Source organism: Varanus komodoensis, unplaced genomic scaffold, assembly GCF_004798865.1.
Source record: "Varanus komodoensis strain SLA01 unplaced genomic scaffold, ASM479886v1 scaffold33, whole genome shotgun sequence".
In the NCBI taxonomy this organism is placed as follows: domain Eukaryota; kingdom Metazoa; phylum Chordata; class Lepidosauria; order Squamata; family Varanidae; genus Varanus; species Varanus komodoensis.
The window spans coordinates 4,780,575-4,806,532 of record NW_025335817.1 but is presented as its reverse complement, the minus strand read 5'-3'; the positions used below and the strand labels follow the sequence as shown (position 1 = coordinate 4,806,532).

Below are 25,958 nucleotides of genomic sequence, written 5' to 3'. Positions count from 1 at the left end.
CAGTTCATTCAAACCAACTTACATAAATGGAAACTTGAAGTCATTGGGCTTAATACACCTCACATAATGTGGCGTTGTGGCATTAAGAGTCTCCATCAAGAGATGAAGAGAATTTCTGAACTGTAGGAAAGAGATTACAAAAGGCAACATGTGATCAGAACGTATGTAAGACCACCCTTTATCTTCCATATTGATTGGACCGATTTGGTCACAATTCACATCAGGATTCCAGGAAGCCAAGCACTCTATTATTAATGTGATTATCTTTCTTAATGTGATTAACTTTCTTACTTGTCTGCATTTTTACCAGCTGACAGTCCACAAAAGACTTTTAATTTAAAAACAATGCAGTATTTCTCCAGAAATGGCTACAGTTACTTTTCTCTTTCTCTGGGGTTGTCAGAACTCATATCCCTGAGTGGTACAGAGTTGCACAATCTAAGCCCAATGCATCATCCTAATGGGAAGGGGTGGGGGAACAAGACTGATGCAGAATTTGCAACAAAGGATGCCACACACCTGATGTCCCACTGTTTTTTTATGTTCCTTGTTGGTCTGGGCTAATTTAGACTTGGCTGGCTTTACCGCTGCTCGAGACAGGGCTGTCCGACTGGGAGGTGTTGCTGAAGTGGGGCTGACGGTCTTCTCTCCCTGAAACAGCTCAGGCAGCATTTTAAACTGATTCAGACACAGAAAATAAAAAGTTCATTTCTGGATTAGAAAATGGAAGGTCTTCTTAAGGGAAATGCAAAAAAAAGGGGGGAACCAAAATTAGACTTGGTTATGCATATTTATCTCACAAAATCTTTTGGTAATTTATAGATTTTTTACAATGTGTGTATTATATATATAGTTATAAATGACAATTCACGAAGTATACATCTAGTGTAAATGTGTTCTGGGAAGAGGTGGCAACAGCGTACCTAACCAAAGTAGCGGAAGGGGAGTGTTGAAGGCAGAATCTCAGTACTAACCTTACTTGATTTTAGAACTTTGATCTGTTCTTCATAGACCGTATCTTTGTTTTTTTCCAAAAATCCTTCACACTGGTACTCTACCTGGAAATGCAAATATTTAATTTTACATAAAAACAACAACAACAGAAGAAGAATGTATTAAAAGATCACTGGTCTCAGATAAATTTGAATACAAATGCTTCTTTCAGTAAAGTGCTCTCTCATCCAGGCTTTAAAGCTCAAACGTAACACATTAAATTTAACACTGAAGCTGGTAGACAGGGCAGAAATTAAGCAGGCATCCATTAAGATGCTAGCTACTGTTTCTGAATCAGTTGCCATTTTGGAAAGTTCATCAAAGGCATCCCCTATGCAAAGTGTCTGTTCCTGTAATAGCAAACTCTAATAGTGAGTAACAAGAGGATTGGATCCAAAATGTGGCCACAGGAAAAAGGGAGAAAAGTTATCAGTAATGCACAGGGGAACCTTGAGGACTGCAGCACTAAAAAAAATAGAAAATCTTTACATGCACACCAAGGGCATGTGCCTGGTAGTCACGGAATGTTTGAGTATCAGTTGTGGGGGCAGAAACAATAAATGTAGGGTGGAAGGACAGGAATGGAACAACCTGAATGGACCTCAAAATATTGCAGAAAGAGCACATAGCCAGCAGGCTGGTTGACTCCCTGAACAAAGGCACTCCTATCACAAGGAAAGGATACAGCATAACATTTTGTTACATGTCCAACTCAAATGATCAAGATGTGCATCACTGACATCACCACCTTATCCTTCAAGAGAAGCAACAGGTGATGTACCTAGTAAAGCTGGGAAAAGATACTTCCAGCCACAAATGGCACCTCAGCATCAAGTAACACAGCTGGAGCCAAGAGAATCTCCAAGCTGTGGATTTGACTCTCAGTGGGAGTAATGGTGCTTGCCACCAGCAATAGGTCAACCATCTACTCCAGAATCAGTTTGACTGTTCAGCCCCAAAACCTGTCTTACCTAAAGTGGATCAGTTATTAACATCCATTTCCATTACTGACCCCAGGCATTTGTTTGTGCACCTCAAAACAACTGAACCAGGAAGGGAAAAGGCAAGTTGGGTGTCAGCTCATTGATTATGCCAGACCTCCAGCCTCTGCATGATGATCCCTGCCAGTGGCTCCAGTCCATCAACCCTCACCATTATTTGACTGAGAAGGGCTGAGGAGACAGTTATAGAGCAAAACATCTGGAGGGTCTGACACAGATGTTGAACAGCATGGACAAGACAGAAGCTTGAAGTACTTCAGGGGACAATTCCTGTGGGGCAGAGAAACAATTTCCCCATCACCACTTCTGGAACCATCCCAAAGGTCAAGTCACTTGCCAAACCTTCTGTGCCATGGTAGGGTTGTGACCCTTCCTTCAAATATCCTTGCTACGTCACATCATGCGGCAACTGCAAATCTTTCAGTCTGCAATGGACCACAACCAAATGGTTTCTCTGATTGCCTAAATGATAGAGGGCCACAGTTTAACAAGTCGGACAGAAAACAGAAATCCTTACCTTATCTGCAAAGTGCTGGATGATAAAAGCTTTGTTTGACATACGGGGCTTTTCAAAGAGTGAACTCTTATTCAAGTGAGTATTGTATAATTTCTGGGCCCAACTGTTATCTGAACCTTTAGGCATCTACACAATGAAAAGAGAAAATGTTTTAATGAACCTGATCTATTTGTTTCATAGCTCAGATGAAGAATAATATTTTAGCATATAAATACACCTGAATTTTTGCTTTCAAAGATTCATGATGGAATTACTTATCTATTTTGTTGCTAGCCACAAATTCATATAGACTTAAGATCATTTATTTCAGTAAATAACTCTTTAAATACCTAGCTTGTATGCCATATTACATATCAGTAAGAGCTACTCTGTAAGAGCTGTCTTAGAGTTTCTGTTTTTAAAAGCACCTAAGTACATTAAGGATGAGGATGGACTGATTCACACAATGCACTTCCTACCACATGCAAAAAGCTAAACAGAGAAAACCCCATTTCAGAGGACAAAAGATCAGTCAAATTGGACACTAACATCATGTACAAACCAGACACAGTCCCTGCCTCAGTGAGCTTTTGATAATGATTTACGACAAAATCCAACACACAGTTAATCAGCACAGCTTTTCACTGTAGTGCCATTTATTTATTTTATTTATTTATTAAAACATTTTTATGCCGCCCCATTCGCCGAAGCCTCGGGGCGGCTTACAACATAGATAAAACAAGTTAAAATCCATATAAAATAATCTTAATTAATGCTTATGTAACCAGAAGAACTTTTAACAGTTCAATCCTATGTATATTTGTTGTCACTCGCCATCAAGCCATCTCCGACTTATGTTGACCTTATGGATGAACGCCTTCCAAAATGTCCTGTCCTTCACAGCCCTATTAAGTCCTTGTAAACTCAAGTCTAAGACTTCCTTTCTAAGGCTTCCTTCCAGCTCATATTTGGTCTTCCTCATCTTCTTCTGCTTTCAACTCTTCTTGGCATTACTGTCTTGGCCAGCAAGTCTTCCCTTCTCATGATGTGCCCAAAGTTCAATAGCCTCAGTGTCATCTTTTCTGCTTCCACCTCTGCATATTTATTCAGAAATGAATTCCACTGAATTATGTATCCCAAGAAAGGATACATAGCAGGATTACAGCCTAAGACACTTTTAGACATTCTCTGAATGTCTTCTCCCTTTGTGATTAGGGAATAGCTTATTAGATATTAATGGCATGGCAGTCATACCACCACCATGATATCTAGTTATGCTTGTAGACAAGTTGCACAGAAAGGCAATAGAATGGCAGTTCCTTTTGAGGTGAGACAGAGAGTACCAATTGGCATTTTAGCCTATGAACCTCTTGTACTGTCTAGTCGCTCTTTCTAATGCATACAAAATACCAAATTAACATTAACATGGCAGATATTCTCTCCCCTTGGGTACCTTTCAAACAAGGAGAAAACACAAATAAACTTTGCAGCAAAAAAATTAGGTCATTTGAACCCTTACCTTACACTCCTCATCTAGCAAGTCCAAAATGCCCATTTTGGCTTCTATGAGGTTAATGCATGGCTGATTATCATAGAAATCAATCAAGGTCCATGGAATTTCTTCCCTCATGTATTCTTCTTGCTCTAGCTTAAAGACATGCTGTAAAAGAGAGCAAATTCGCTGACTGAATTTACTTTCTTCTTGATACTTTTAACAAACTGCACATAAGTTACTAAGTGGAGAGCTGTAGCCAAAAGAGTTTCCCTCTGTGTAACTCTCTCCAAACTAAATTAAGAAGACTTTTAGTTTATAATAAACAGGAGTTAGAAGGAAAGTATACAATGAAAAGCTACGGCAGTGCCACAACTGCATATTCTATTACCATCAATTCATTTATAAGTAAGTTTAATAAGCACTGTAGAAACATGAAAAAAAGACACAGTCCCTGCCTTCACATAAGCTAGTTCAGGACCTAATTCTGCATAGCTGAGAGACAGTGTGGTATAATAGTTAGATTGTTTGGCTGGGTCTTGAGAGATCTGAGTTCTAGTCCCTGCTCAGTCCCAAAACTTACTGGATATTTTGGGTCCAGTCACAGACTTTCAGCCTAATCTACTTCTCTGGGTTGTTACGAGGATAAACTGGAGAGAAGGAGGAGTTATGATTTTTTCCTGCCTTTTCCGGAAAAAGGTGGGATGTAAATATATCATCAAATTCTTCATGAGCAACAGGAATGGCCACTGAGGAAGACTGTTTTGGAAGAGTAAGAGCCAAAGGGCAATTATCCCAGCTAAGCATCAGCTGGTTTCACTACCTCATGCCTCCCTCTGTTGCAGCCAAATAGACTAACTGTTAGTTTATTTGTGCACCCTTAACTTATCTGCTCAGGAGGAGGCTCTGGTCAGCTGCTTAGTAAGATTTAGGTATCTACCTTATAGGATAATCTAGTTGCCAGCATCAGGATTCCTATCCAGATACACTCCGAGTAAAGTCCCCAAGGCTGGAAAAGACAACCCCACCATCAGGTGCGCTCTCAGTGTGGACTGTGCCAGCTGTTCTTGGAATCCATCCAAGGAAGATGGAATGGGCATGCCTGAGACAGCAGCAATCCAGAGAGTCCAATTATCAAAATCGGTTGCTGGTGGATGGGAAAATAAGGTTGCTTACCTTTAGCTTACTTTCTTTGAGCGGTCATCTCTGCATTCCCACATATGGATGCTGCACCTGTGCAATGCCTTTATTCAGGAAGATTCTCCTAACTAAGCCTAGAATTTTTGGCAGAATCCCCACTCCCTTTTCCTAGTATAAATAGGCAGGGCTCCCACCATTTACCCCAGTTCACTTTTGACCACTATTTTGAGATGCTGATGGGTGGGAATGCAGAAAAACCTCTCTCTCTCTTACCATATTGAACTGTTGCTGCAATTTCTCATTGGCATAGTTTATACAAAACTGTTCAAAGCTGTTTATTTCAAATGTTTCAAACCTGAAAAGCAAAGTCAGAGAGTAAGTAGGTGGGGAGGCTTTTCCAGGAATTGAACCAATAGGCAACCTCAGACCAGATATTACTCTAGCTTAAGTGTCTTTCAGAAGAATGCCATTACAGCAGCCAACATTATTGGGCGCTTCACTAGCAGGACCCTGGACATAGGTTGTTCCTTTCTGCTCACCAGGTAGCTAGTTTTTAAGCAGCCACTGGAGAAAAGGAGCAAGCCTAGGAGCAAACTATCACAACCCATCCCTTTCTCATAACCAGATTAAGTTTCCTCTTAATGGTGGAGTTACATTAAAAAGTATTGTGCATGGAGACACAGGGCTATGTTAAACAAGGTCATCACTAACATTCATTTGCTACGTATATTATGCATAAGGATATGGCGGTGTATAGCACTCACCCATAAATGTCCAATACACCAATGAAGGAATGCTGTTTCATAGTCGAATGCAGAGCTTCATTCACATGATCTACAATCCAGTTGAAGAGCTTAGCATAGATATGTTTTGCAAGAGCATCCCTGGCATTTATGGCCTGCAGCTTAGAAATTGGCTTGATGTATGTCTCCGTAGCAGTCGCAAGCTTCCTATGGCAAAGCCAGTGAGCCATCTGGTCATATTCCACTCCCATGAGATCACAGAAGATCTTGAGGGGTTCATGTTTGGGCTGCAAAACGACAACGGAATTCTTAGACTGAAAAATAATATTGACCACCAACAGCACACCTATCGATTCTCCTAAGTAGTCAGAAAGACCCCTAATATATCTTCGATCTGAGGTATAAAGGTACTTTGAAGCACATCATATGGATTTCAGTTCATAAACACAGAAGGGATTGCTCAAAATGATGGTATTATTATAACTCTCGTAGGAACTCCTCCTGGGTCTTAATCCTACGCCCACAAGTCTATGCAAATCTGGCCAGAGTTGCTCCCTCTGTGCTGACCTTTCACTGACAGGCAAAGATCGCTTTATTCAAGAAGGACCTTGGCATATAACTGGTCTGGTGGCCTGGGTGCTGTTTTATTACATTGTTGCTGTATTTTTATTATATTTCAACACACTGTTTATTTTTTAATCAAGTTTTATTCATGACTGTAATCTGCCTTGAGTGACATTTTTCTTGGTAGAAAGGCAGAATGCAAATCAATAAACAAATGCAATGCAGAGAATGTTCCCTATTTATGGGGCAAAAGAAGGTAAAAGCAGTGGGAAAGTGGAAATTGCTTGCACTGCAGAGTAAAGAACTGAGACTAACCAGGAGACTGGAAGTGTGACAGTAGTAAGAGCTTTAAAAATATTTTGAACTTACTGGTACTACACAGCTGTCAGCATCTCGAGATGTAAAAGCCACATTGCCCAAGTGAAGAATAGCAGCAAGGATTTGGAATATTCCCATCTGACAGGAATCAACAATGCCTGTCATAATGCAAGGTTGGAGAAGATAAATCAAAATCTCCTTTGTTAAGATAAAACCAAGTGCCATGTCCAACTAAGTATCTGAACAAGCATGACAAATGGGTAACAAGAAGTCCTGATCACTATGTGGGAAAGCACCTTCCAAATCGATTATCTCAGTGAACATCTGCAGACACTGATCTACCAAAAAGGGCCCTTAGATAGTCATTCATGAAAAAGGAAAGTTTGTATAGGCGACCTGATAATCCACACTCAAGAGCTGAGGATGGGTTGAGTGTGGCTTGTTGCTGAAACAAGGGTCAAAGTGGAGCCTGAGGCCAGTCAAGATAACGAAGCACAGTAAACAACCCACAGTTCATAATGTGAAGCACAGAGGCCATGATGAAGAATTTAACGTTTCATTTTACTGAATGATGCTGCCTCTCGTCTTTCCCTCATTTTTTTTCTCTAAGCCCACTTTTTACATGATACTTTTTTCCGGTAACTTGGTCCCAACACACAGCTATAAACAAGGCTACGTTTGTGTAACTGAAGTCGATGTATGTTCCTCCCTTGTTTTGTTTCTGACTCCCTCCCTTCTTTCTCTGTTGCCTCCAGTGTCAAATTTTAGACTGCAATTTATACTTTCTAAACTGCCATGCAGAACTAAGGATGTAGCAATGATAGCAATGTAGTTGTATTAATTGTTAATAAGGGAATTATCATAATTGTTGATCTAGCCTGATATCAGAACATGCAGGATGCAGCTTATGTCCAACTAATATCACACTGTGATGCTTACCTTTAAAAATTTTAAGAAATTTAGCAACATTCAAAAGCAGGCACATAGATCTGTTACATGCCCAGTTCTTTACCCTTCCACACCAGATGACTTATTTCATGCACATATCTTAATAATTATACTTATTTTGTGTGTGTTTTACTTTTACTAATGCCTGAACACAAAGAACCCAGTGGTATTTATTTCTGAGTAGACATGTAGAACATTGCACTGTTAACAATGTAAACTGCTTTCAACAACTGTTTAGAGAGTTGAGACAGAAAAGGTTTTCATAAATAGATAGCAGAGAGACAAGCTAGTTAAGGAGTTCATACCCCATAAAGAAGTATTTCAATCATCCAATAATACTATAAATACTTGCACACAGCACAAGCGGCTAGGCAAAACATGGATCTGAGGCATACAGCAATTTGCAGTTGTTCATTCTTTGAAAACTCATTCTGTAAACTATGTATTACTGGGGACAGTGACAACAATATCAAGGCCCTGAAAAGGCCCATGTTCTTCCAAGACTTACCTAGCAATGTGCAAGCTCGCCTGGTGTTCATCATTTCCTTAGCGTCATCAATTCCATCAATTACTGGGCTTCCCCCTTGCTTTGTATAATGAAAATAATCAGCGTTCCCTATTCAAAGAAACAAAAGAAGCTATTTAGAAATGCAGCCTGCAAAACATGTTCTTCATGTTCTAATAAGATTAGGCAAGATCAACAGAGTTGCGACCAAGTGAAATCAAGAAAGAGTACTGGATGTTGCAGCAGGATCTTCCACTTCTGGACTCAATATGTGCTTTCCAAGCGGCATGATGTTGCCTGCAGCTGTGCCAGTGCCTCTCATGGCTCCTTCATGGATGCAAGAAAAGTTGGCAGGAATGGGATGGACACCAGCACCATGTCCTCGAACTGAATGAGGTCAAAGACTGGATCCACCAGTGGTTGAGCAAGCTACTGTGTCTCTGATCCCAACGCCTTTGTCATCTGCTCAGAGAAACAACTTAAGTCCTCGGAGCGGGGATCCTGATCCAGGGGCCATGATGACGTCAGCCAGCAATGAGGTGAGTGGGTCATCACATAGGGCTGAGTCAGGGTGGGATGCATAGTCCTCCAGGCCTAAGAATGGAGACTCTTGGCAGGGAGATAAAGCAGGCACATGAGATAGGGCAGGCAGATCAGATGCTAGAACCAGCACCCTGCACTCCTCCGGCAGGTAGTTCAGGGCCTACCAGTGATGGATCCAGGGGTCAATGGATCCAAAGGTCTCTCCTTCTCATAACAGTGACTGTACGGTGGCAGTGGCATCTGGCAGGCCTAGTTGGCACCTGGGATCTGGACAGCTCCCTCAGCTGATGACTGGAGGCACAAGACAGCACGGGCAAATGGCAGCTGGGCCACTGGTAGTACTGGCATCAGCTCTTCTCAGTGTAAGGTGAACAGTACTCTTGAAAGAGAGACCACCAGCAGAGAGAGGGCTGAAGTCCAGATCAGAGTGCAGGGGGACAAATCCCTGATGTCCCCTTCATAGAACAACTGTGTTTTGTTCAGTTCTTTTCTTTTCTGAGAAAATAGTAGGGTTTTCAAAAAAGGAAAACAAGAGAATGCAGCTGGAGAATGTGCTAAGAAGAGAATCTGGTGATCGACTGAAGAAATGAGGGGGGAAACACAAAGAATACAGTAAAGGAGGAAAGCCCCGAAGCACCAACAATGGTGGTCAGAAGAGAACTGGGGAAAATGGTGGGAGCTCCTCAGATGTACCAGGGGAAGTGAGGAGAGGGGCTCCCACCAGAACAATTCCAGCTTGGAAAATCTTCTTGACAACAGGGCCCATGCAGGTACAGAGCCCATATGTGTGATGCACAGAGAACACAAAGAACCAAGAGAATACTAAAACCCGTACTGTACGTACAAATATATCAACACTTTATAGCACACATAAAGTAACTTTCATTCATCTTTATAGATTTAACTTAATGCCATTTTAGAAAGGCAAATAAGCTATAAAAGCATAAGCAAAAAAGTTATCCTTCAAAAACAGTAATGCTATTTTGGCACGTGCCATGCAACAATACAAAGACATGAATTCACATTCATACCTAACCGCAAAGTTTTAAATTCAGGTAATGCTGCAGAAGCACAGAGCTGGTAGAAGATATGGTAGTTTCTCTCATCTTCTGCCTTTAATACAAATACATAAAAGATAGAGATATCAAGGATATATACAATAGTGAAGCAAGTAACAATTCAGTTTTGTTCAGTAATATAGAAGTTAAATAAAGGTGAAGGATGAGGGTTCCATTCATTTGAATACTTCTGCTGGATTATTTCAATTTGCTTACACTTGAAGTTTTCTAAGTAACTGCAAAATTAGTCTCAACAAGAGATTCAATATGCCTCCCACTGTATCTCCCTTGGGGAACGGGCTGCCACTCTTTGCACTCTATACAGCTTATGGCAGAGTTGTCGCAAGTCCTCTTCCTTCTTCCCTTAGTCTTTTACAATTTCCAAAGTACATGAACACGCCCTCTGTCCCTTGCAATACATGCAAAATGGCACTGGAAAAGAGCTGGTCTTTCTACTCATTTCCTCTGGGCAGGCGATCTAAATGATGATCTGGAAAGGTTGCTCTGGAACTGGGAAAGCACCTTGGCTCCACTCTCAAGATACGTAGCAATACAAGGTACCTGCAGCTGAGCACAGCTAAGAGGCTCTTCTAACCACTAAAAGTTTCCAAAATGAAGGATGTTTTCACAGGTGTGACCATGGAAAGCCCAAGACCTCATGGACACTCTGCACCATCTCTTGCAAGAATGTCATGTTATGTCAGGTGTGACTTTTTATCCTCCGTATGCCAGAGAGAAATGCAATAACTCATCAATTCATCATATAGAACCACAAGAGTGAAAGAACGACGGGTCATCGATTCCAATCCCTTTAAGGTTGGTTCTGCAATGGAGGATGCAGCTACAGTATCTCTGACAGATGCCCAACTCAGCAAAGGAGTGACCACCACTTCCCAAAGCAGTCTGTTCCACTAGCCAACTGTTCATGGCATTGAAAAGTTTTTCTTAATGTGTAGCCAGTATTTGCTTTCTTGCCATTTTCATCCAGATGGTCCTGCTCTAAATATACCGGTTTGTCAATGTCTGTCTTAAGAATGGATATAAACCACACACTGACTGATCAGCATCAAATACAACGGAGATAAGTTATCATAAGTTCTCTTCTGTTCATGCAGCCTAAGATAGAATTACTGGTACTTCTGCCATCATAAAATGTTTTAAGTCGCTCTCCTCTATCACTTGCCCTCTTCTGTAGATGTACTGTGTTACGTAGGTATACAGTCATACAAAGCTTGAGTTCCATGAAAAAGGTTTACATTCATTTTACCTGAAACACCACTCTTGATTTTTCTAGGAGATAAGTTCGCATGTTAGCACCAGTGATTCGATACCTCTTATCAAAACCTATTTCAATGTACTTCCCAAAGCGACTGCTGTTGTCATTCCGTGTGGTTTTGGCATTCCCAATAGACTGTGGAGAGCAGGAAAAACAAAAAGAGCTGAATGATTTGAAGAAGCCAACTGCAGTATTAGCAAACAGCAGTGGACATGAATGCTGAGAAATGACATGAATCACAATGGAAAGTGAATACTTTGACTCGTAGTCAGGAATTTTAGCTTGGGCTCCAAGGTTTCATTAAGGCTTGAATTTATTTATTATTTATTTAACAATTTGTACACTGCAATCCTGTACCCTCCCACCTGGGCATATATCCCAATGAATTCAATAGGATTTACTTCTGCATAGACCTGCATCCAAAGTGTTAAATCAACTGAGAAGGTCCCCTGATTAATCAGGCAGAAGATGGTTACAAACTATTATTCTGAATACAAGTACTCAGGAGGGAAGCCCCTTTTAAGAAGGTACCCGCCATGTCAACACATGTAAGGATTATCAAAGAACAAAAAAATGAATACTTCTTGCTAGGAGGATTGTTTTAACATTCAAATTTAAACAGAGATCAATCAAGCAACCCAAATTCTTGTAAATTACAAAAGTCTATTTAATTGAGTTGCAGACTCAATTTTCACATGACATTTCCTTAAAAGTACTGTAATCACGTCATCACGCCAACATTTGTGAATGCCCACATGTCAATTACATACCTTTATACATGGGAGGATGAAAAAGTATTAATAGGGATACAATTTATTAAAAATAATACAGAGGCAACTGTATCCAGCCAACCCTGTTTCTGAAGAGGTATTTTCTCTACATATTTTTCTTGCAAAAATTGCACACTAAGGACCCAAAGACACACATTACAAACTCAAGACTACTTTCTATGTCACTTGCCTTCTTAGCACACCCACTGTATTGGAGATGGGAGTGGGACATATAATGAGAAGCGTAACAACCACATTTACGAATCACAGTAAGCCAAAAGTTCTGATTTATTAAAATACAATGTGAATAAGCAAATAGAACCAAAAGAAAATGGCTTAGTGCAACGTCCAACCCCAAGGTTATGGTTAGGGGAGCCCAAACAAAATTGGCTTATCCATCACCCTGGGTTCAGACATGACATTCCGGTTTATCCATCACCCTGGCTTATCCATCACCCTGGCTTATTCAGACATGACATAAAATTATCCCTTCCTGTTCTGTATACCTGCTTGCTTGAAGAGAAGAGCAAAGAAGACATACACACCAGCATACGGATTATTCACATTACAGTTTTATTAAGTCAGAATTGTTGGCTGACCGTTACCTGCAAATGTGCTATATGACATCCCATGTCCCTTTCTTTATTCCTGCACCCATTGCACTGGAGGTCAGATGGGGTGTATCAGGAGAAATGCAAAGTGCAACAGTTGGGTAAGCAGGCATTTTAAGAGACCTTTCAAAAGCACAGGTCAGAATCATCTTACTACTACAGATTATTGCTCATTCTGTGGCCTAGTAATCAGGTTTGGGACTCTCAGGCAAAAAGCCCCAAGAGACTTTGGGCAAGTCTTGTGCATCACAGAAGTGAGGTGGCACAGATCCGCAAGAGCACCTGGGGGTGGGGGGGGGGGGCTTTGACAAGTTTCCCAACACTGTCCTGTAACAGTGCAGGATCACTTGATGCACAGAGGCAAGTGTACATGGAGGTTTATGCCCCTTGGTTAGTCCACTTGGTATTCATGAATATTATTCTGAAATTCCACACAACACGGCAAACCAGGCAGAATTACCTTATCTCTGAACATATCAAAATCACCTGTGTGGCATTGGGGCAGATAATGCCATCTCCATTTTTGTTTGTTTCAAGAAATGCTTAAAATAAGAAAAACATGTTAAGGAAGAAAGGAGCTTTGCTTTAATTTGTCTGCATTCTGATTTAATAGTCTGCATCCTGTAAAGAACCTCCTGTCAGTAGTAAATTGTTTTCCCCTCCAAGTTCCCCCTTTTTCGTGTTGTGTCATTTAGATGGTACATTGGAGGGCAGTGTTGCTCAACAACAGCCTTTCCTAACCTGGTGCCCTCCATTGTGATTAACCACAATTAGCAAGAGTGGCTGAGGATGAGACTTGGAGTCTGACAGATTTAGAGGGCACCGGGCTGGGAAGGCTACCATGCCTCCGCTGGAAGGCTCTTGCTTGGGTGATGAGCTGGAGGGCCAGGAACCAAGCTTTACCGCTATACCAGGAGAAGCCCAGGCCCTCCGGAGTGACTAACAGGTGGGCATCATGTGTGGAGGACAAGAACTCTGTCTTAGAGGGGAAGCCAGGAAATCCCCAAGCTCATGGGAGGGCAACTAGCCTGAAAAAGCAGGAACTCAGGACAGAGTGCTAGACCAAGCCAGAGACATCCTTGTGACAAGAAGTCTTCTTGCAAGGAGAAGGCTTGTTCACAAGCAGGACCTCTCACTTGCAATCTGTAACAGCTCACAGATTGTTGCAATCTGTAACAGCTCACACCCAGATTGAGATCTGGGTGAGGCCTGGCCAGCCTCGCATAACAGCTGCGGACGTTCAGAACTTTATATTCGAACAAACTGAGGCTATGGTGAGGCATGAAAAACAATTACACCCACTACAGTTATAGTAAAGATACAGTTCATGAGTAGCATACAGAAAGGATTGTACATACATTAATAGCAGCATTATGACCATATCTTAAGAATGCATCAATGGGTGAATGGGCAGAACTAGGGAAGAGACACAACCGGAACAAGTTCATGTGGAAATGGTGCTTTTTTAATAGCATCCTGAGACAAGGATACTCTTGATCCATCTGGTTGCCTAGTGCTATTTAGCTTTGTTCTTCCTATTTAAAATAGAAGGCTGTATTTTTTTTATTTTTTGCTTTTTCACCTTTTAATTTATAACTGCATCATTTTTATACTGGATTTTTTAAAATGCTATGTATGCCACCCTGGGATCCCTAATGGATGAAAGGCAGTTTTTAAACTTTAGCAATACTCACTTTATTTAAATTTACTATATTTATCATGGAAAAAATAGTTCTTCATGAGTATATATTTATAGATCTTCCAAATAAGTATGTTAAAAACATGGTTTAATGAGAAGACTGTTTTTTACCTTAACCATGATTTAATGCGAAGAAAGACTGTTTTTGATCTTACCTCCATTATAGGATTAGAAGCCAATACCTTCTCTTCAACATTAGCTTCACTGGCAGACCCACTCACAGTGGCAAAATATCTCATCGCGTACTTAGCAGAGACTGTTTTTCCAGCTCCTGATTCCCCACTTACAATAATGGACTGGTTCCGTTCATCTCTATAATGAAGACAAATTAGGTTCAGTTGCATTTGTACACATTCAGTTTAACTCCAACATGCTTATTGTGTTTGGGGAGAAATGCATGTAAGATGCAATAAAAGTAAATTTCTCTGTGAAATTGTGTAAATGTGCATTCAGAAGTCAAAAGCCACTTCTGCACATGTAGGAAATGGCTATTGCATTTTATGAACTATGAGAAATGTAGAACGGGAATTAATCCAATCCAAGGCCTAGACTATGCATGATAATATTCTATATTCTAACACGTGAAGAGAGAAAGTGTGTATTCTAACACTAGAACAAAAGGCTATCTTCAAAATCATTCCAGTATCCTCTAGACCAGTTTTCTCTAACCTGTTGCCTTCCACAGCTTTAGTCACTTCTCTTGATGGTTTTTAAAAAATGTCCTGCCTGTCCATATGGCTACTAATTTTCACACCGTGGGCTGAGTCAGTAGGGCAGATTGGAAGTTCAAGGCACAGGATGCATAAGTAAATTGTTTTCTTTCATCCATTTATCACCCCATCCAAAATAGCTTGAATGCAATATAAATACGTAACTGTATGTTTCAGTCTCACCAGTTTTAACAGGACATGAATATGACCAAGTATTAACAGGTCTAATACTAATAGTCAAAAATGAAACAAACATCAGTGCAATCTAAGAAAAGTTAGTCACGCTCTCTGAAGTCAGAGAGATTAAAAGATACAGTCACAAGCTTTCCCTTAAAAGTTGATCATGTGCCTGGAAGATGTATATTTCTCAACAAGCACGCTACATGCTTAAACAGGAAGAATGAAGAAAGGAGAACACACACACAAAACCTGGGTAACACCCAAATGAAATCCAACAGAGCATTCAGCCATTCCATCATACATGGGCCTTGTATGGCTCATCATGGCGAGGCACAACATAACTTTCCTAATAATTCCTTTTTATTTAAAAGTTATTTTAACTGTTATTATTGTATTTATAGATTTTAATATATATAGCCGAGATGGTACCAGTTTTTAAATTATTAATTGTATCTTTTTATGAATGTTGTGAGCCGCCCCGAGGCTTTGCTGCAATGGGGGCGGCATAGAAATGTTTTAAATAAATAAAAAAATCATATTGATAAGGATCTAAATATTATTAATGTTGCTTTGGAACAACCCCTCTGCAGAATGCAAGCTGTTTACTGCCATCAGGTTAGGCAGCCTCTCTCCACCCACCCCATTTTCTCTCACTAGGGCCATGCAGAATACACTATTACATTCCCTGCATCCAGTCTATTATAGCACCATCTGGCAAGTACTTGGCACAGAGAGACTCTATGTAAACTGAATAAGCTGATGCTGACCATTCTGCAGTGAGTGTTCACACCACACAAAAGTTCATTGTGCACTGAGGTCTCCTTATACATCCTTCCATTCCGAGGTCAGAGGGCTCCATGACCTTTAGAACTATTTTGCATGTGCTTTATTGTGCAGCGCAGAAGTCCTTGTTACTGAAATGTTTGAAGCAGCCCCGTAAGTTGACCAGGAGGCATTTATGGGCTACACTGTATGACTTTAATAACAATTATTGGCTGCAGAGATGTCAGGCAGCTTACTCTGTCTTTCTCCATAATAGTAGTTTCAGTGATGTGAAACCTGACTCCATAATCAAGCAATTTGTTCAGTCACCCAATAATTTTTAAGGACATAATACCGCGCAAGTTCTAATTATCACTTAACAGTGCAAAGACTGTTTAAGCATGCCCGACCACCAGTCTGATTAAATTCTTAAGTGATTATGCTGGAAAATCATCAAGTCGACACAATTCATGACTGAAGGTGACATAGGAAATACCTAGTAAATGGAAAGCCAGTGCTCTGGATCACCGAGTCTGGGAAATAGGCAAGCAAGTGTGGTAGGAATGGCAAGCCCCATTCGTCCAGTATCCTGTTCTCATAGTGGCCAACCACAGGCCTATGGAAGGTCTACAATTAGGAGATTGTGGACCTTTCTGCTCACGCACCCAGCCACTAAAATATAGAGGCCATAGCTTCTGGTACTGGAAGCAATATAGATCCATCAGGACCAGCAACTACTGATAGCATGGGGTTTAAAACCCTCCATAAATTTGTTTAACCCCCTGTTGAAACCATCTAAGGTAGTGACCTTCACTACATCGTGTGCGAAGGCATTCCATACTCTACATTCTATATGAAGTCCTGGTTTTGTCTGTCCTAAATCGTCCACTAAGCAACTTCATGGAATGACCCTGGGTTCTCGGTTCCAGCACTATGAGAAGAGAGAAAAACTTCTCCCTATCTACTTTTTCTATACCACACAATTTTAAACACCTCTATCCTGTTTTGATCATCTTTCTTAAACTAAACAACCTGCAATGTAACCTGCTGTTGCAAGCCAGGTTTTCCCCCCTTTGGAAAAAAAAAAAGCCCCCCTGCTTCTCCCATTTCAATATGTGCAAATTCTGGTCCCCAGGGCCCCTCATCATCTGATAAATCCTTATCTGCCTGAGTTTGGAATGTGTGCTGAGAATAACTGCCCTGTTCATTCCCAACACCTTCTAAACAGGGTAATTGATTCAGCCCCTTGAAAATTTTAGGGGCTTTTTTCTGCAGCATTTTCAGCTCCTCAATATCTATTTTTTTGAGCAGGTGACCAGAACTGTGCACAGTATTCCAAATGTGGCTGTACCATTGATGTGTACAACAGGATTATATTGCCAGCTTTATGTATTTATTGTCATTTTTTTCTACACCATTTTGTGTGTTCTGGCAATATTTGTGTTTCTTCTGCTGCCTCCAGTTCTAATACGGTGGCAAAGTCAGGACCTCCCAATGGTAAGGAGGTCTCTAGAAACCAGGCATTTCATCATGTTAGCAAGGTATCATTTTCAAGAGCAGAAGATCAAGGAAGCACCATTCAGCAATGCCAAATAAGAAAACCCAACAAGTCCTATGATGCATATCTCAGTTACAAGAAAAGTCTACAGAAAATCAAGTTACATGCATATGAATGCTAACAAAAATTAGCAATATGCAGTTTCCACAATATGCAATGCACAATACTGAAAAGCTTCACTTCAGAAATACTTTACTTATTGCCGGCATAATTTCTCCATTTTACGGATGTGAACGAATCCACCTCATTTACCAATGACTGTCAGAGGTTCTGCCCATTTGCTTCCTGTAATTTTACTAAATGGGTGCCTGTTAAAGGCATAAAAGCTGGCAACTAAGCAAAACTTAGTAATTATTTTTCATGAGTGCATTTGTACTGTGGGTCCTGGCATAGTCTGAAGGCAAATTATGCCTTGCTGTAGCTGGTCAGAAAGAAATCCTAATATGGCATAACAAATTTCAGACTAAGAACAGAGAAACCAAAATTAACATTCCTACTCACTCTCAACCTCAAATCTCCCTGGGTAACCTTATGCCACTCACTATTTCCCAGGCTAGTCTGCCTCACAGGGGTTTTGTGAAGATAAAACAGGTGGCAGGGGGAGACTGCATGATGTCTTACACATCTTGAAGGAAAGGCAGGATATAAAGCTGTAAAACTGTTCGCTTTTGCTACTTGCTTTTCTTGCACAAAAACCTGTAGTTCAACAGGAAGAGGATAAATAAACTTTACATTTCCTTTCGGAAATTTGGTGAGAATCCATTAGCTGTCAATTGCCAAAAGATTTAAAGAGATAAATCTTTAAATCAAGAGACATTGAGCTTGATCAGAATGATTTTAAGGTCATCTTTGACATGTTGGTTAAAAATGAAAAACATACTGACGGGAGCTCTCTTGCCATCAGAGACTAAATAATCACTTTTATATACTTTTATATATTTTCTCTAAACGTTAAGGCACTTTGATGGGTGCTCCACAAGCTTGAAGCTACCCTTTAAATTTCCTACAATAAGCCAATGCAAAATAAATTTAAAGGGCAATTCCAAGCTTGGGCTGTTATTCTCCATCAGCAGGTAAACCAGTCAACGTTCATTAGGAGACCCCGGGGCACCGTGTCATGAAACCCTTCAAACATGAGAGCTGATTAGATGCATCCCTATGTAAGCAATTTCTCACAGGTTTCTGTGGAACTGCAAAGATATATTATTTCTCATTCCAGTAAAGCAGACACTGGCAAGTTTGTTTTTGTTTTGCCAGTGAAGTACACTCCAACAGACAATGGAATAATCTAGAAGGAAGTTCTCCTGCACACACACACCTTTAAAGTGAAGGGGCACTCTGCAGGAGTACATTTGTCTCCAAGATCTCATTGCTGAGTTGTGCTCTTAGAGTAATTTACTGGTATGTCGACGTTGAACTACTAAACATTAATATTGCAAATGCTGCAGCATATGGCCCTCATTTTTACGATAAGATTTATGAGAACATGTCCTAATATTAAACCAGCTCCCCCTAAAAAGCTGCTGGCTGGAGAGATGGACTAACCTCTACCTCATTACTCCAGATTTTATATTCCTGAATTAACCCTGCCAGGAATTTAGCATGCCCTTTTCAATATGAAGGGCTGAGTCTCCTTAGGGCTATTAATCCATCATGGCTTAGTGCACCAGAAGCGTAATAAAACCTCTAGAAGGTAATCTGAAGAGCACCAACAGAATTTGGGGGGAAACACACACATTTTCATTAGCGTGATCTAATTTTCTCCTGTTCTTCCTTCCAGGTATAATCACAGCTCTAATATGCACAATGATCAACTGACAGTGAGCAAACACTCTCTATAAAGCTAAGCACACCATATCTGCAAAATCACAACAGATTGCGTTCTGGACGAAAAGATGAGCAAGCAGAACGGTTATTCTCCGGGAATTATTCCACTGAGATCACAGTTGCAACGGTCTCTCAGAACAGCTTCCAACAGGACAGCATGCATGCATGTCAGAATCCAGTACTAAACCACATTTAACCCCACATCATTCTCACAGCAACTGGTTAGGATGAATCTACAGGGGAACTGTGCTTTAATAGTAGCCAGCCAGCAAATGGGGGGAGGGGGGGCTCTTTTTTTCATTTTACAGCTCCGGTGCAATCTCTACTAACGACCGCTTTCCTCATTGCTCTAGCATTCTGTGCTCAATAGCAAGAATTGTCAAGTTCTGCAACAGCTATTACATCTAAGAGGAAGTTGATTGCACAGGCTGCACGTAACAGGACTGGCCTTTGACTTTCATTTTCCCAGAGAATGACAGCAAAATGATGGCCACGCTGACAAGGATAAAAGCTCAACCGATTCAAAGCAATATATATTTATTTCATATATATTCCACACTTCCTCCAAAAAGCTCAAGGCAGGTTATAGCTGCTTCAGCTACTGAGTGGTATATAAATGGAACATATAAATAATGCATATTCCCCCCCCCACCCACAGCTGCCACATCCAAAATTCAAAATGAACTGCTTCTTAATATGGAGTTTCACTTCTGCTATCATGGCTAATGCTCACCAACACACCCTACCTTTCCCCTATGGCCGTGAGGCTATGAAGTCCACATGGGATAAAATGCATTATGTGACATTTCACCAATCTAGTTGTTGCATGATATAAATTTCCAGATGAGAGAAAAATGTGTATTCGTTCTGCAACCACTGTTCATATTTTGGAAACTTCCATCATCAAAAGAAGAACATTATTTTGGAAAACATCATAGAATTAAGTATTATGGCTATGGGAAAGGGACACGTTCTCACCTTCCAAATGACAGACATCAGGGCCAGGGTCCTGGGCCAGGACAGGGGTTCCCACCAAGCAAATCTTAGCTATGCAACCTTCCCAAACAGGCTCCATGCATGCATAGAGCCCAGATGTGTCGTACGCAGAGACCACAAAGAAGAACTCATAAATTCTGGTATGTCCTTAAATTCAGTTTTGGGGTTTGTTGCAAAATAGAAGTTTCTCCATGCATAGATTCAGGTGTCACTTAAAATTACAATTTTCTATTCTTTTAACAAATAATAACTATGTTCAGATGTATAGCATTCAGTGGCAGTTTGGGAACTAATTAATTAAACCATGGTTTACCTGGGCAGTAATTTGTGGTTAATTAAGCAACCAACAACCCCAGGTTCCCAGATATCATTGGTACAGCCTATGAATGCTGCATTGGTAGGCAGTTCCTGGAAAGCAGTTCATCTGTGGGATGCGGCCCTGCAGTTCATGGATTCATTAACCTATGAATTGCCACTGAATATGTCTGAGCAAGGCCAGAGTCATAAAGAAGACATAAATAATATTTAATTCTCATAGAGTTGCTCCATTATTCATGTAATTGGTGGGTCTGCAGGGCATTGCAGCTCAGATCAATCATAGTTAGCTTGTGATATTTATGAAAACATCTAAATAAAGCAAAATCTTTCAGAATCTTTTCATCCTGCTGAATCAAAGCACTAATCACAGACCATTGTGTCTCAGGAAAGAACAAAAAAACCTCTATTCTACAAACCTGGCCATTTGTTTATATGCTTCTTCAGCCACAGCAAAGATGTGGGGGTCCATATCCCCCATGTTCTGGCCACTGTAAGCATTGATGATGTCTTCGCCATAGATAGGCAATTGTTCATAAGGATTTATGGCTACTAAAACTATACCTGCAACACAGAAAAAATACAATCGAGATAATGTCATTGGCAAATTATTTGATGGAAGAAGTTACAGCACTATTTTGTTTGTTTAGAAAAAGCTATGTCCTTGCTAAACTGCAAGGAATTTTCATTTTTCCTTCTTTGTTTAAAGAAAAAAGAGAGATTATCAGCAGAATAAAGTCAAATTAAACATTTATGATTATTTCATTGCTAGCATAAAAAATAAGAAAAAATAATTCCCATGTACAGTTTCAGCTGAAAGCCTCTTTCTGATTCCTCAGTCTTTATTACTGGGGCCATAGCTCAAAGCCTAGCGTTTAAAATAGCCTTCTCCAACCTCATGCCCTTCAGATGTTTTGGACTACAGCTCCCAGCTTTCTAGATGATTGATCATGCAGGCTGGAACTAATGAGAGTTGCAGTTCAAAACATCTGGAAGGCACCAAGGTTGGGGAAGACTGATTGAAAGTTACTTACCTGAACCATTGCCCTGTATTATCATTGTTATTTGAAACTGTAATAAATGTTTGATTTGAAACAGGAACCAATTCGGGTGTCCCAACATCATGCCGGCACGAGCACAAGGCACCTGGGGATGGGGTTTGTTTTTTTTTTTCACTGCAAGCGAAGCATCACCAATGAATAAGTGCTTGCCATCTTCCTTAAATCAAGAAGATAAGGGGTTGCTACTCTTGAGACAGAGTCACAGAAGTGGAAAAAGGGTATAAGTACGGCCACAATCTTTTGAAATTGCTCGAGAAAACAGGACATATTCAAATGATTTTAGGTAATGCCCAAGAAACACTACAGCAATTGTTCAGATGCGTTTACTGCCAATTATAAAATGGGTTAAATCCATTTAACCTGAAAATAAATCAAAAGGTGGCACAAAATGTATTTCCAAGGATTTTCTAAGGAGGAAAAGAAATATCTTTAAGATCCTGGAGAAAAATAAGACAGTTCAATAAACTGTCCCTTTATTGTTTTCCCAATAATGACATAGAATCAACCCACTGGGCAGTATCTTGTACTGCCATTCCAAATATACTACTGACAAAGGGCAGGCCTAAGCAACCTCTAGTGCAACACCAACAGGGCCTGATGTCATGGCAGGTTTCCTAAAACTCATCACACAGCATACTCGATTGGCACAGTGCCAGAGGCTTTTTCTGCTACTATGTCAATTATGTATGTAGAGCCATATGCTGGTTACTGCCCACGGTCATTTTACAACAATATAGAAGTGTAAGAAAGAAAGAAAACAATTTATTCTAGTGATAAAACCAAAACAAAGTTTCATATAGATTTATCTATAGTTTTTGTTTAAGAGTCCCAAAACCAAAAATTCCTATCTCCCTTCTTAATTTCTTTTTTCCTAATAAAATGGGATAGAATTGTCAGTTGACATAATTCTACAAATAAGATTGCACCAACATATTATCCATTTTATCAATTCAAACAATAAAATATCAGTTAGATACTACACTTCTACTAATAGTGAAATTGTAGGGTTAGGGTTATGCTAGGGAAAAATAAGAAATAATTCTATAAGAAGGAGGAATGTAAACCTGGGATATTGCTGAATACCAAATAAGGTCAACAATATCCCAAAATGCAAAGTTGAAATGTAGGAAGGAATGCAAAGCTGTGAAAAGTTTGAAAAATGGAAACTTTTCCCAGTTCTCAAACTGGGTTGCCATCACATTTTAACATTTAAGCTTTACATCTTGCTACAACTCTCAGGAATAAGGTAGATGAACACCAGACACCACAAATGCGGCCAGATTTCAGAAATATTAAAGGGGGCATTTCTGTGCAGCAAACTAATGGCCTGATGATATATATATAAGAGAGTTAAACTAGAAGTTACTAAATGTATGCACCTTATTATATATACACAACAGCAGTACAGATCCTAAAAGTTGGATACATAAAGATATGAGGTTATTTTGTTCAATTTTACTAAATTAGAGGTAAACAGTTTAACTGACGGTTCTACATAAGCTTAATGCTATCTCAGCATGACCAGAAAATCCAGCTAATTTCTGTTCTACTGTGCTGTTAGATACCTATCTAGACAAGGAATGGAATAACCCAATCATCTGGTCACTCTGGTTTTACATGCCCAACTAGAACACAGACCTCCATTTTCAAACTGGGGGATTTTATTGCTTTAAAAACATTCTAGCCCTCAAGGCTGCAACAGAATTACTTAGAAATCTTTTTAAACTGATGCGAAGAACATATATGTTTAACCTTGAGTGGGTCATTGTGACCATTTATGCAGAACACAACAAGGACATTTTTAAAATTGCAGTTTGCAGAATACAGTATTTTACTGCAATAGCCCAGTCTTCCCCAAGATGGTGCCCTTCTAGTATTTTGGACTATGACTCAAATAATCCCTGTCAACTGGCCAAGCTGGCTGGAGCTTTTGGGAGCTGTCATTGAGATGTCCAGAGGGTACCACCTTGGGGAAGGCTGCAATTAGGACTGGGTGAACTGAAGCTGCTTACATTCATTGAAATTCTCCTAACTTCATTTCAAACTTCCTCACATCTGTTTTTGGCTGTGACCTCGTTTTCTTTCACTCAAAGCATAGAAAGTACACATGTTGAACAGCGAAAGTTCAGATTTCCATGCATGCTTTTCAAAAGTGCACACTTTCCCCCTATTGACTAAAAAGCATGAAAATTTGGGGGGATGCGGTTGGTAATTAATACATTATTAAAAATACATTTTAATATTAACAGAGTTTCAGTAATGTGCAGGTTCAGGAAAATATTTCATACTGGTGTTGTGCCTAAGGCAAGTTTTGAGGATTTTCAAAGAGAAACAAAATTTTCATAACATTTTCACTGCACTAGCTTTGTGACTTTTGCCAATAATGAAGGGCTTTTGTGCCAAGAGACATTACCTGCTTTGTGAGGTCAAAGGCTATGTGAAGCCAAAAGATACAGACCATAGCCAAAGCTAGCAAAAAAGGGGCAGGCTCTGTGCAACAAAATGTAACAACTGTATTTTAATAATTGCTAATGACGATTGCAGCCCAAACCGACAGTATTTGTTGATTTCAACTGGATCCAAGCAGGCCCTCAGCTCAACACCAAGGATCATCAAGGATCATCTTCGTGGCTGGACTGCCAAAAATTGAAATAGCTGAGATTATACTTGCTTTCATATGTATTGGCTAGACAATGTTAAGTTCCCAGATCAACACTATACCTCCCTAGATTCTTACCATGCTGTCTGTCCAAGCATTAGCCGTGTCCTGACTGTGTTGCTAAATAACCATGTTTGCACAGTATTTAAATCAGTTCCAAGCATTAGGAGAGTATATGGCTCTAAAGCTGCATATGTTTCTTTTTCTGGGACCTACAGACAGTCTGAGTCTTTATGTTTACATTCACAATAGCCATGTCTCTGTCTGTTGAGACGTAACTATTACCCCTGACCAATAAAAAATGTTTCATAAAAAGAAGTAAATGCTTAAATGTGTCTTTCAGCACATCAGCCTAGCTGGTTTGGCAGTATTGTAATGAACATTATGAGAGATTTAGGGTTCAAGGACAAATTGGTAACAATTTCTGAAGTTTTATTTATTACTTGTCCTAGAATACAATCTACTTTCTAACACATGTGTTGATTTTTGCTTCTGTTTTAGTCTTCCGTTAATATAATCTTGTACTACTATCCAAATTTCAGAATGTTTTACATTTCAAACATGAATAGAGAGAGATACATAGATAGTAGGCTTCCCTAGCTGTTTTAAGGAGATATGTTTGTAAATAAACCAAACACTGAACTCACAACACAGCTCATACTGAATAGACCCACTGGGAAAAGGGCAGGCTTCATCCGCATTTTAGTACTATCTGACACAACAAGCAATGTAAGGAAGCCCAAATCTGTGCTTACCACAATATGTATAAATGAGTTTTGAGTCTATAAACCGAACTTTTAGGTTATGGAGAACAGCAGGTTCATGGAGATAGCTGAGAGCTGTCAGGTCATTTTCACCCACAAGTATATCAGGGTTTCGCAAAGGTGGTAATTCCTTCAATTTAGGATCAAGGCTATATTCAAGACCCTGAAAATTAAAAAGTATATATACATTACTTTTAAAGATATATTTTCAGATTTCTCATACAGTCGATGTAGCAAGAAAAATTATGGTAAAAGAAGCCTTATGCAGACAAAATGATCACATATAGCTCTTCTTCTTTTTTTAAGCAGTTGGTTCTGGGCCCACTTTTACTTTTAATCAACAAGCTACAATCTACTGGCTCATAGACTGTAAGCATGACATATGAACCTGGAGCACTGGATTGTGCATGGGCTAACCAGCCTAGCAATTAACCCATGGTTTGTTGTTGGTTTACTGCTGAAATGCTTATGCCTTGAACAATCTACAATTCCGGGGCTTCCCACTTTATGCTCAGACCCAACCAATCAAAGGAAGTGAAGAACACACAGGAAGCATTGCTCACTCCTGCTTATGCATGCCAAACCCATAATTTGCTCTTTTATGAGAACTGTCCCATTGTTGGATACCAAAAGACTGTCCACTGTGTTTGTTTTTAAATCTACTGTAAGCTCTCTTGGGAATTTTGTTTGAGAGGCAGGATAGGAAATGCTCTATATAAAAAAAGAGGATCATACCATGAAAATGTCATCTTTTTCAACAAAATACACCAATTTCAATCAGTGTTACAATAAGGAACAGCAATAAATGTTAACATAATGTTACCTTGCCATCCTCAAGCTGAAGGTGGAGGACTTTATCTCCTGGTTTATAGTCTTTCAGAAGCTCTGCTGATTTCCAGACTACTTCTGCATCAGGTATCCAAATTCTTGCATACTGCAAATAAAAATAAAAATAAAGTAAAATAGCTG

At 39.9% G+C, this 25,958-nt stretch overlaps 1 protein-coding gene across 4 annotated transcripts in view; it reads right to left on the bottom strand.

The window, feature by feature from the left end:
• MYO5A (myosin VA) overlaps positions 1-25,958 on the bottom strand; it is an 81,941-nt gene that overhangs the window by 33,542 nt on the left and 22,441 nt on the right. For 2 of the 4 annotated variants that reach the window (XM_044438758.1, XM_044438759.1), the window contains exons 2-16: positions 25,813-25,923; positions 24,981-25,152; positions 20,925-21,069; positions 14,313-14,469; positions 11,069-11,212; positions 9,775-9,856; positions 8,204-8,311; positions 6,799-6,905; positions 5,887-6,152; positions 5,396-5,477; positions 4,010-4,150; positions 2,512-2,637; positions 975-1,058; positions 520-678; positions 23-120 (exon numbers count right to left, since the gene is read on the bottom strand). In XM_044438758.1, the coding sequence (XP_044294693.1) occupies positions 23-120; positions 520-678; positions 975-1,058; positions 2,512-2,637; positions 4,010-4,150; positions 5,396-5,477; positions 5,887-6,152; positions 6,799-6,905; positions 8,204-8,311; positions 9,775-9,856; positions 11,069-11,212; positions 14,313-14,469; positions 20,925-21,069; positions 24,981-25,152; positions 25,813-25,923 (1,982 nt within the window). Of the gene's footprint in view, positions 1-22; positions 121-519; positions 679-974; positions 1,059-2,511; positions 2,638-4,009; positions 4,151-5,395; positions 5,478-5,886; positions 6,153-6,798; positions 6,906-8,203; positions 8,312-9,774; positions 9,857-11,068; positions 11,213-12,918; positions 13,001-14,312; positions 14,470-20,924; positions 21,070-24,980; positions 25,153-25,812; positions 25,924-25,958 lie in introns of those variants that run through there. The other 2 variants (XM_044438760.1, XM_044438761.1) reach the window with 2 other exon arrangements.